We start from the raw sequence: 12,958 nt of genomic DNA, 5'->3' as shown, positions 1-12,958 counted from the left end.
TAGCTTTGTTCCAATAGGAGATCAATGTGGCCTGCAACCTAATGGGAAGGCATTGTTTGAGAATCTGCCTTGTGTCTTAGAATGTGCCTTACGTCTGGTAGGCTGTAGAACTACAAGTCACTGTTAGGTTTAAATGGCTTTGTAGCGTTTTTTTTTTTTTGTTTGTTTATCTTTGAATGGTAAGCAACTCTGGTAAAAGCAGGTCAGACCAGCTTCGGGGGGGGGGGGGGTTGGTAGGCTAATTAGCGTATCAATGGATATTCCCCAGTAAGCATGTGGTAATCCTAAAACCCACATAGAAACTACAGGACAGAAGTGCTCATATACAAGGCAGCCGATAATGCCACAGTAAGTGTGGTGGGTCTTTTCTATGGATATGCAAAAGGTAGGCTAATTAGCATATCAATGGATATTCCCCAGTAAGCATGTGGTAATCCTAAAACCCACATAGAAACTACAGGACAGAAGTGCTCATATACAAGGCAGCCGATAATGCCACAGTAAGTGTGGTGGGTCTTTTCTATGGATATGCAAAAGTTTAATGGTTTTGAAGGATATCAGGTAAAAGTGATAATGAATGAAGAATATTGAATGCTAGAAGAGCAATTCAGTTTTTTTTTTCTGTGAGTTGTAAGAGCTAACGATAATTGAGTTTGGTTTATTACTCAGTGCAGTGTTGGAACGCTAGTACAAATAGAATTGTGTATTGTGTGGATTGTATGGTTGTGAAATGGAACTGGTGTATACATATGTTAAAAAGTACGCTTCTGTCAATTATCATTCATGTGCAGATGAACCTCTTAAAAGCCAGTGTAATGTATTATTGTCTCAGTGTCACCAACATAATAGCAAATTATTAGGTAAACAGCTAAAAAAGAAAGTTAAAAAAGAAAGGTTGGCAAATGAAATTGCAGTGTTGCTCAGAATTAAATTTATATCTGAGCAAATGGAGGGGAAGTGGGAAGCAGAGAGGAGACGTCTAGGGGAGGACATAGAGAAAATCAGTGAAAACCTTCTAAAGATTGCAACAGCCTCCAGTAGTGAGATGGATGAATTGCGGACTACAGCAGGCAATTTGTCAGAAAGAAACAGTGAGCTACAAGAACAGCTTCAGAGGTGCAGCATGGACTGTGATATGAAGAGCAAACTTTTAGAGTCATTGCGAATAAAGGTGTCAGAGATGGAAGAGTTGGTTATGTCTTTAGAAAGAAAGTTAGCAAATGCACACTCCCAGCTTCTTACTAAAGAGCAATGTATAGTATCGCTCAATGAGCACAAAGGAACGTGCCAATTGGCCAATATCTGCACAGTCAATGAGGAGAAGGGCTGTGATGAAACACATTCTGCTACTGCACCCATAGCTTCGAAGCAGGATAACAGTTTGATTACAATCCAAGAGAGACTTACTTTGTGCCAGATTCTGGGTGAATTTAATGCCCTGGAATCACCAGTGAGTCTGTCCAATAAATTTGAGGCTCTAGTCCTTAAATTTCATTTGAGTAATGAGGATGCATGTTCTCTTCTGAGAGCATGGCTACCAGGACCTTTGGCAGGCCAGTTATTTGCACAGGTTAATGATAACTTAGCAGATGCAGAGGTGCGGAGGAAAGAGTTGCAGCGTATTGTGGACAGTAGTGATAATGGTATGAGTGATTTACAACGAATGAGATTTAGGAGAGGAGATGATCCAATTTTGTTCTGCAGTGAGTATCTTGCATTGTATACGGAAGTGTTCAACTGTCCTGACTTATTGGAGGATGATACAAGTTTCATATACTCAATGGCCAATAAGTGTTATGTAAGCTATCCCATTAGAATGGCTCTGAGGAATGCTAGATCCTACCAAAATTTTGTCAATATCCTGCGAGACTTCTGTCAAGAGTCCAGTGATAGGGAATATGGGTCAAAGGCAGGTGTATCTGTAGTAAGCAGAGGTACAGGAAGGCAGAGAGAGTTCAGATGTTCTAAACGGAATAGGCATGGACATAGGTTTTGTAAAGCCCTTAACATTGCTAGCATGGAGCAGGAAACCCCAGAATTACAGGGTGCACAGGCAGCCATAATGGAGTTATCCTCCAAACATGCAAAAGCTGAATGTGCAATGGTGAAGATACCCTCCGCACATGCGCAGTGCTCAGCAAAAATAGAAGTGGAGCATGCAGAAAAAACAGACGCTCTTATTGCTGCAAGTGATGTTGCTATGACAGAAATCAATGGTGGAGATGTAAATAAAAGTGCGATAACTGTGCTTGAAAGTGATTCAGGAATTGAAACTTCTGATGACTTCTCAAACGATGAAAGCGTAAAGTCTGCTTATTCCAAGCATAGTAATCGTAGTAATAATGTCCAGCAATGTGAGTTTCCACTGTCGTATGCTCAAGGAAGGGCGAGACCAGCCCTCAAATGTTTTTTGTGTAAAAGGGGGGGGTCACATTGCTAAATATTGTTGGGCGGCAAATAATGGTATCAAAAAGAGATGGCAGTACCCCAAAACGACCCCAAGGCATTATGAAGTGTATTCTGTCCGATGGGGTAGCAACCCAAAGCATGGAGGCCATAGTAATCAAACCCATTTCCCTTTAAAGACCCAAATGCGGAGACTACAGACTGAAGATCGCCAATATGGACAACAGTTACGTAGAGTCAAAATGGAGGTAGCTGCATGGTTATTCAAATGTAGCACTGGGAGAAACAATGTTAGCAGCACTTAGTGAGCTGCATGGATGCTCCTTGCCATATTTTATTTATATACGACGCTCACATCTAAACCTTATACATAGCAAATGTTCCCCTACAGTACAATTAATGGGAAAAGGCTTGGGGGACTTAAAAGGTCAATTGTCATGATAATTGTGTGTAATCACCGTCTTTGTGTTCCTTTTTCAGAGACCTTGGAAGAAGATAAAACTGGTTTGGATACTAATATCTGTGTTTGTTTGCAGGTTCTTCAAAGCGAGAACAACAGTGGGCACATTTAGCAAAACAGGGGTTAGGTTATGGTAAAAGCATAATCGATTATCAAATGGTACCATGAGCTCATTCATTAGTAATTGTTTTCAAACAATGAAAAAATAAGATAAACAATAGTTAGGCATTAAGGGTTTCAAGTGTTACAAGTGACGTTACAAATGTTGTGATGAAGTACAGATGTTTTGTTTTTTTGTTTTTCCCATTAACTAATTGTCTTTCAGATGGAAATGAGCACTTACTCTTCTCAGGAGGAAAATCCATGGATGTCTTTAGTTAAAAGTTGAGTGTTTGTCATTGTCTTATGGTGGTTGTCTTGTCATGTTGTTTTTGTGTAATAATGGCCAGAATTTTAATTTTTTTGTTAAGTTTTTTAATTTTTTTTAATATTTTTGGTATTTGTTTAGTCATCCATTTTATTTTTGTTTGTTCAGGTGGAGAAATTATTGTTTAGTCCACCTGAAAGGGGGGTAATTGGCCATTCCGTCAATTAGCAGCTGAATAGATGGTCATGGGATATGTCCTGCAGCTGAATACATTTTGTTGATTTAAGACAAGAGTTGTCCACCTGAAAGGGGGGTTGGTGCATAGGTCTGAAAATACAGATAATGCATTGTCTTTTTAATGCTTAAAATTTTGAATTTTGAGAAGCAACGTTCATGTTCATGTTTTTAAAATTTTTGATCATACCAGGGGGATCCATTTTAGAGTGGGTTCAGCCTAAAGGGGTCCTGGTTGTTTTGATAGTTTGGTCAGAGTTGCAGAAGCCAGGAATACTAAGTTCCTGGGTTCCAAGGAAGGAACTATAAGTAAACGTAGTAAGCGAGCAGATATTATGGATAAGAATTTGATTCTGCTCTTGTTTTTTTCACTTCCAGAGTCCTGGTGAAGCGTGATTGGAGAGGTCTCTGGAACAGGGATGACAGATGTTCATCTGGTTGGCAGTTTGTTTCTGCCATATTACACCGCAAATTTGTTCTGATAAACATCAGGAGAGAAGGGACAAATGAAAAGATTCAGTTTAATACTTGTTTTTGCTTATGGACAATTTAGGGCTAATGCTGGATCTGAAGGACTTTGCCCATCAACGAGACTTGTGAAACATTTTTACCGGAGTCTCTCCTGAGGAATGCAAACATGCTATTAATACATGTGCAATGGGTTGGAGGTTGGGGAAGGAATATACACATCCAATCTGTCAGAACCTGAAATGTAAAATATGTTTGTTTTTTTTTAGTTGAAGGAAGGAATTGAAAGAAGAAAAGGTTTTTAATGTATGACATGTATTGCCGTAACGGAAGTAACATGGTGCAGGTACCCAGGAGACTGGCGCTTGTACATAATAAGGTGTCGGTTGGCCAGACTGGAGGTTGGCCAGGTGACACATCAATGGGGTGAAAATTTCCTTGTATAGGGAGATACGCCTGGTTGATGTCTCACCTGAGAAGTTGAAACCCGGCACAGGGAAGGCCAGTGAATACAGACAGGAGCATGCTCCGTTAGATACAGGGAGCAAAACGCTGGCTACCAGGGTACAGTATGTATCAGGCTCCTACTTACCAGACCGGCGAGTCCTGTCGGGCAGAGAGTAGGCTCCCTTACCCTCCGACTATCGGCCCCCTGGTAGAGTAAACAGGGGGTGCGACAGTACGGAGTGGTATGAAGGCCTGTATGGCTGTCCTGGTATAGCAGTCCGGGTGTCACAGGGTTAACAGCTGGAAAGACTGGAGTAGGCTGGAGCACCTTCACTGCACCTTCACTGAGCTGAGCAGGCTGGTGTGGACAACAGGCAGGAAGTCTGCAGACAGGCTGATAGGATCCCAGGGAGCAGGCAGATGGATGGTCAGTAGGCAGGCCGGGTTTGGCAACAAGCAGACGGCAGAGGTACAGTGGAACAGGCAATCGGAAGGTCAGACAAGCAGAAGTCGGTGCAGGCAGAGTTCAGAGAGAGGTCGGGGGACAAGGCCGGGTCAACAGGTATAGCAGGAACAGACAAGGTACACGGTCAGGTTCTGGAACGACTAGCTGTTGATTAGGCAGCACTGGTCACCAGAACTCACTGGCTTAAATGGGGCTTTTGGCGCCAAACGACGTGCACGCGCGCGCCCCGGCACACACAGGCACGCGCGCCCGCCAACGCCCGCGCGCGCGCCCCCGCACACCGGCGCGCACAGTGGAACGATCCTGGACACGCACACCGGCGCCGCGAGGAGCCCGCACAGCGAGGTCCGCAGGATCGCGCGCGCCAACGCGCGCCGACGCACCCTGACGCACACCACCGCGGGCGCCCCGCCTGCCAAGGTAAGGACCCTGACAGTATTCCTTCACCACATGGCACTTCAATGTCTCGCAATGGTTGGTAAAATTCCATTACCCTATATGTGCTGAATATACACTGAATCAAGTGCGGTCAGTATACCAGTGACTTGCTCCCAGAGATGTGCGGACACAGAATGAGGTTCATGCAGGGCGCGTATTTCTGAGGAGTAACCCGAAAGAGGAGGGATGTATTCAGCACTATATTGGGGGAATAGGAGCTGGGATGGGTGTTGTTAATGGGGTGGACATCGGCCTCCTGAGGAACAAACTCGCAGCCATAGCTTCAGAGAATAAGCGGGGCTTTGTTACTCAGAGAGATTCGTGGCATCTTTAATAACATTCAACAAAGTCACATAAATACCCAGGTTAAAGTGGCTCAAGATTTTGTCAACCATGTTGAGAGGTTGGTAGAGAATGTGATGGTATAGGACAGGAATCTATCATTGGCTCTTGCGTGCACGAAGTGTCAGGTGGAAGTGTCAACCAGCATTGAGCTGATTGTACAGTCTCCATATGAAGGACAGAGGCCTTATGAGTTAGCATCACCGCTCAGTAAGACTTTGCCAAACACGTCGCTTACACTGATTCAAAGTGGTGGTCGATTGCCTGGATGGGCTGTACCAGTTTGGATTGTGAAAGGTGTTATGCTGTATGATCTCAAAAACAGAAGTGCAGACTCGGTCTATATATTTGGTGGCATTAATGGGCTTACTGACTGGGGATTCTAACTTCTTGAGTTTGAGGCTAATTGCCCACATATGATCAAAGAAGCTGGAAGATGGAGGCAGGTTGATACTACCCTTGGTCAGAAGCATGACCATGATGTCCTTTGTATGCCAGGTCAATACATGGTGGTGAACAATAAAATGTTGGGAAGATATTTCATTCTGTATTTGGGATGGATGGATCATTGCTGGGAAGGAAGCACCTGGGTATTATTTGGGACATAGACAAGTTTGTTTCCTTGTCCTAAAGAATGCCGATGTAACGTTAGTCATGGAACTAGATGGTTCTTTGAACCTTACAATAGGTAGGGGTGCATGGTATACCCTGGGCATGGTCTCTTAAATCCAGGCACAGGGATGTAATTGTGTGGGTTTTGTCATTGTTGCAGATTTATATGTGTTATTGGACTTGATATTTATATAGAAGGGTCGCCCAGTTATCTATGCAAGCTGGGGAACGAAGTGACGGTAGGGTCTCTGCGTACAAGTTAGAGACTTTGCTGCCAAGTCAGAGCCCTGCAATACCACTGACATGCCCGAAATCTGATGGGTCATAGGTATATATGTATATATTATGGTAATGGGTGATTTATGTCATGGTATAGTATGATAAAGGTATATTTTAACCTAGTAACATGGGCAAAAGGCCCTCCTCGAGACTCTATATCTGAAAGCTGGTTAAGATGCTGCTCTGGATGTGTGCTGGTGAATGATGAGTGTATGGACACCCCTTGCCTGTTTTATACCCCTTCATGAAGATGTTAGAAAGAAGAAGCTACAGAATGGTGACATGGGAGCTGTCACGGAAGAATGATGTTGGTGTGTCACACAGTAACAAAGCGGCACGTGTTGGGAAACACAGCACGTTAGGACCGTTATGGACTGTTCCACAGGAGCTGGTTCTGAGGCCTATGTTGAGAGGCGCAACATGCGTTAAGACATTTATGGACTGTTCCATAGGGGCTGTTTCTGCACATGTTGAAAACACAACACGTTAAGATGGTTAAAGACTGTTCTATAGGTACTGGCTTGGAAACACATGTTGGGGAGGAAACAGTTATGGACTGTTCAATAGGAGCCGTGTCTGAAGAAGGGTGGTATGCGCCCTTTAGGCGCAAAGCGGCATATGTTGGATAGCAACATGGTTTAATATCTTACTTCTGGTATTTCACTTCCTGTTTGATACAGCCAGGTAGGAATGAAACACATCAAAGCTTTGTGATCAGAAGAACAATGCCTTGGCTCAAGCCCACCTGCTGTGACATGTGTGAGTACAAATTTCAAAGAGACCACTGCTGCCAAGATGTCTATTGAAGATCTGACACAGGGCTAATAGAGACGCTGGCCCTGGTGGACAATATACCATGCTTCCTGGAGAATGGGCAGACATTTGGGAGGGATAACTCCTCGGCAATGTATATTGGATAAAAGGCAAATAGGGGTGGATACGAGTGGGCGTGTATGTTTGAATGAAAGGAAGACACAGGCTTTTTGTTCCCCCTCTTGGTTGCTGAGAAGCCTGCTGTAAGGGTCTCCCTATGCTATCTTGGGACCTTGCTCTGACCGAGGGCTTGGGCCTATATTCCATGAGGCCCAAACCCCTTTTATCATCCAGAACCCGCAGAGGAAACCATGTGTGATAAGTATCTTTGATATTTCATTGTTGTTATATGTTGTAGAGATGTGCTGTTAGTAAAGTGTGTTCTGATTGTAAGCTATGTAACATTGTAATGCCCTTTTAGTACTTTTATGATAGTTTCCTAACTCCTTGGGAAATAAAATAAGATATTGTTTTACTAGCAGCACCGTGTGTTTGGTTTCATAGCTAACCTGGTATTATTGTGATATTAACAATAGCATGTGCTCAGAGTTTAATAGACCAACTAATTATAGGGACTAGATAAATTAATACGCAGATATAATATTAATAATTATATCGATTACTACAAAGCCACATTCAAATGGACATTAATGAAGAAGTACAAAGCGAGTACAAAGAAGGGCAACTAAGCTAATAAAGGGTCTGGAGGAAAGATTGCAAGCGCTGAACCTATTCTCTCTGGAGAAAAGACGCTTGAGAGGGGATATGATTTAAATTTATAAATACCGTACTGGTGACCCCACAATAGGGATAAAACTTTTTCGCAGAAGGGAGTTTAACAAGACACGTGGCCACTCATTAAAATTAGAAGAAAAGAGGTTTAAGCTTAAACTACTTTACTGTAATGCCCCGTACATACGATCGGACATTTCAACAACAAAATCCATGGATTTTTTCCGATGGATGTTGGCTCAAATTTGTCTTGCATACACACGGTCACACAAATCTCAGAGTCAGAAATTCCGAACGTCAAGAACACGGTGACGTACAACATGTACGATGAGCCGAGAAAAATGAAGTTCAATAACCAGTGCGGCTCTTCTGCTTGATTCCGAGCATGCGTGGAACTTTGTGCGTCGGAATTGTGTACACACGATCGGAATTTACGACAAACAAATTTTCCATCGGAAAATCCGACCGTGTGTACGGGGCATAAGAGCGGCAAGGATTTGTAATTCCCTTCCACAGACGGTGGTCTCAGCGGGGAGCATCGATGGTTTAAAAAACTATTAGTAAAGCACCTGAACGACTGCAACATGCAGGGATATACAATGTAATCCTGACATATAATCACACACATAGGTTGGACTTGAAGGACTTGTGTCTTTTTTCAACCTCACCTACTATGTAAGTGATTAATAGATTTTTAGAAAAATGTTTTTAATTGATTTAATTAATTAATGTTTTTAATTCCTTAATTTGTTGCATTGCATTTATGCAATCCATTCTATCATGAGCCTCTTTTTCTCTGTGTTCAGTAATATTGTGAGAGATTTTTTAATAAATTTTATGTGTTTCCTATATTGTATGTGATGCACTGTATGTTTACATCAACTATTGCATTTGCACGCCCATTGACGCTGCCCCCTGTCCCACTATACAAGACTGCTCCCCCTTCCCATCCTTTATGCTTGAAAAAGGAGCACGGCTGCCACACCACTCGCAGTACGAAAGCTCGGAAACGCATTGCATATTAGTGACGTCACAGCCCCACGCCGCCATGTGCCTTCCAAGCCTCACTCTGGATGAGACCTGACAGCGCACGGCTGTGTCCCATCTTGAAGTGGTGAACAGTGAGGACAAGCAAGGAATAGCAGCGCTGAGCACCCTGGCTCTGACAGCTCACTACCTCAACTTCTCCCTGGATACCTAATGTCCCAGCAGGACTCCTACCATACTAGTGAGAAGTGGATCCCACCGTGACCTGATCATTCCTCCTGACCCTGCTTTTGGACAGTATCGAGCTCACCTATGTGCAACATTGCTTTCTCTCATGTGAGTTGATATTGCTTTTTTTAAATTAAAGTGTTTACTATATATTCAGAGGCACCCCTCCCCTTGTTTTTCTCAGCTCTACTGGATTTCTGGCTTCTGGTCTATGTTGATGGCAGCCCTGACTCGCAGACCCATTATTTATCATATACCCATTGTTGAACTTTTATGGATTTTATTACATGGTCACCTCTGAGGCACTAGTGTGTTGCGCCTTTTACTTGTATTTATTTTTATGAATGAAGAAGTAGTTGGAAAAGCTACGAAAAGTCTTCAACAATAAAGAACATGTCCAATGTTAAAGAACAAGTCCAAGAGCTGAAGAAGTAATGAACAAGTCTAAAAACTGAAAAAGTTGTTAGAGAAGTTATGAACCACTCAGTATCCTCAGCCTGCCTAGTTTTCAATGGTGGAGAGACAAAACACAGCATGGCGACTGTTCACTTTGGCGAGAAGCTTCAAAGACTGAACCAAAATCACTTCTAAATTATAATTTGAAATCTAAACAGCCCCTCCTGTAGAAAGCATAGAAACATTTGTTTAGATTTGTATTGTTCTTCAACCTCTTGCCAATTGCACAACATCCAGCTGCCACACATATCTGTCCACGGCAGCCTAAGTACGTGCCTATAGCACTCCCAACACATTGACAGTTCTCAGCCAGTCACAGCACTTACATGATGGAGATTCCATACCACCTCCTGGGCATTAAAGTCTATCTATTGGACCACTGGGAGGCAGTGCGAGAGGGTTAAAGACCATCTCTGGGCTCCCTAGTAGGGATGAGTTCAGGTTTAGCTCTGGGTTTGCTTGACTCCGGAAGGCAGCTGTCAGCTCCTGGCCAATGACATGCAGGCAGGGGATACCCAGGCCCATAGATGCATATACACAAAGGGACATGTATGCTTAGGACATCATTGACCTAACATGGCCAGTTGAATTTGAGGCCCACCCACACACAGGGTAGATTTAGACAAGAGCCAACTACCCTACTAGCATGTCTTTGGAAAGTGGTGTAGCCAGGGGAACCAATACAAGCTCAGGGAGATTATGCAGACTCCATGCAGATAGCCTTCTAATCATGATTCACGCCAAGGACCCCAGTACTGTAAGGCATAACTGCAAGCCAACTAAGCCACTGTGCTGCCCTAACATGCTTTAAATACTTTCTTTTTTTATATACTTACCTTTTCCAGAAGTCTTTAGGCTGGTAAAGTGACATGCAGGGCCCTTTTTGGATCCTCTCCTGGTGGTGGCCAGTCTTTAATGTTAAGAGGGTCCAATTCTGATGTCATGACATCACTCTCTGCATCATAACGCTATTACACTGGTGACACCCCCCTCAGGGGATTACTCCATGATGCTTTGCACCTACTGCATGCTTTGACAAGGCTGTATTTACCTACCTCACTTATATGGCTAATGATACATAACATAAGTGATTAAAACCTTTTATCTGTATGAATCAACCCATGCAATAAAGAACGAATGATACCTGTGCGAAAAAGGATAACAATCTAATTTATTTAAACTTACTATTGTACAGAAAAGAAACTTGTATTAATCCGAGGTTAGCAACTATAACATAAATGATACAACCTTAAAACAACGATGTTACCAATGATACAAAATATTGCTATAATGGTCATACACATGCTATCAAGAGATTATTAACATATTAAAGGCAAAATCCTACGATAGAAAAAGTTAGGGAAAAAGTAAAGAGAAATAAGTGAGTACATTACACAGACATTTTTACGTGTGGCCATGCTGTGTCCAGACCATGAGGTAAAGAGAGCGGGGTTAGCTCTCTTGACAGCTTTATACCCCCCCATGCAGCTACTCCAGGTTCTGACCCCCCTGGGACCTTGTCATTAAGCATTAGCTCTCTGTACCATGTTTTTAGTTGCTAGGTAAGATCCTAACATAACCAGTTCCGACATTAGCATGTCAAAAGACCCCTAACCAAGTGGTGACACAAAGTCTACTTAGGCTCTTTACCAAACAAAAGGATAATTTATCACCTGAAGATATCCAACAGTTTCCAGGAGACAGGAAAAAATAAGTCCTGTAATGCTGAGCCCATATCTCATCACAAATTATATAAAGTCCTGTAAAAACATATACATACATGTATTCAATGGGGCATGATAATTTAAGTAGAGAATCCTTGCAATGGTTCCCTTGAAGCTCCTTGTTATAAATATGAAATTCAAAATCTCCACCACAGTCCCCCCTGAAGTTCATTCTTGAACTTATGTCCTCCTTCAATGATTTTGTACCCACCCACAACAGCCCAGAAGCCCTGACCCTTCCCACACCACCACTGCGGCCTCCTCTTCCTTTCTTGAACACGCTGGATCCCATCAACGTAGACTTGAGACAGAAAATAAATCCTGGTGCCTTTGAGACTTCACATCTGAACCATGAGTGCCTGTACTGCAATGTTTCAATGCCCCTCTGCCTTGGAAGAGCAGAACTCCAACACTGATGGCGGGATCCTGGCATATCTAGTAACTTGGTAATACGTTGTAATGGTTGCACCGATTGGATCGGACCCCCAGACAGCACTTTTCAGTATGGTGAAGGAAAGTTCAGGAGAGTCTTATTCTTTGCACATTTGTCTCAAGAGATGACTTGGTTGTCGTTGCTTCTTCAGTGGTGGTCAGGCGGGCCTCCAGACAGTCGTGCATGAATACAAAAAAGAAAGGAGAACGTCAGTGTACAGTTATTGGAGGAATGCCAGACAGGAGCAGTGGTGTGGCCATTAAAGCTAAATACTTATAAGGGGTGTAATGTAGATGAGTAAAGTGGGATTCCCACAGGGTACAGAGTCTGAGCAACAGCCAGTATCATCCATGGCCCTTAATGGAAGGGATAGTCAACACTGCTTGCTATTGCCAAGTCCCTGGGTTCACCACACCTGCTCACAGGGCTCAGGTTAAAGCAGTAGGCAGACTAGGGGAGGTAGAATTACATTAAGACATAAGACCTGAATGTCCAGGGATACTTTGTGAAATATGGTACTTGTATGTTTCAGGAAACCATTCTATAGGACCCACTGGACTCTTAAAAACTGAGTCAGGCAGAAACGGTAAAGCCTTACAATTCATAGCTCATCTCTGATATTCAAACAAAAGTTCCAGAAGATTAATACATTTACTTTTAAAGATATAGATGAACATTATCAGCTAATGGACTGGTACCATCACTTAAAATAATTAAAGATAAGAATATTAAAACAAAGAAGGTGAGAAAGAGAAAGAAGAGAAAAAAATAAAATAAAGCAAAAATTAAAAAAAAAAAAAAAAACACATAAAAAAAAACAATGCTGCTTCAACCCAGACCGTTTAGCACACACATTTCACTTTATGTCAAAGAGCATTGAATCTGCATTCATAAAAGCAAATGAACTATATATAACTGTCCTGAAAAATTATTATAAAATGCCTCTCAAGTATTTTTAACTTTATTTAGAACCAGTTGGGACACTACCCCGGCATCCATTAGACATGACCCCTTCCCTTGCCAGCATTGCTGTCTTTTCCCATAACACAACACCTTCCTTTCTCCA

The 12,958-nt window shown here is 42.6% G+C and overlaps 1 protein-coding gene across 1 annotated transcript in view; it reads left to right on the top strand.

Annotated features, from left to right (window-relative positions):
• The first annotated feature begins 456 nt into the window (after positions 1-456).
• LOC141127484 (posterior protein-like) overlaps positions 457-12,958 on the top strand; it is a 50,286-nt gene continuing 37,784 nt past the window's right edge. The window contains exon 1 of the mRNA XM_073613994.1: positions 457-2,045. Within this exon, the coding sequence (XP_073470095.1) occupies positions 731-2,045 (1,315 nt within the window). The 5' untranslated portion in view covers positions 457-730. The remainder of the gene's footprint in view (positions 2,046-12,958) is intronic.

This window comes from Aquarana catesbeiana, linkage group LG02 (assembly GCF_042186555.1).
Source record: "Aquarana catesbeiana isolate 2022-GZ linkage group LG02, ASM4218655v1, whole genome shotgun sequence".
In the NCBI taxonomy this organism is placed as follows: Eukaryota; Metazoa; Chordata; class Amphibia; order Anura; family Ranidae; genus Aquarana; species Aquarana catesbeiana.
Note: the sequence above shows the minus strand (reverse complement) of the source record. Positions and strands in the feature narration are given on the sequence as shown.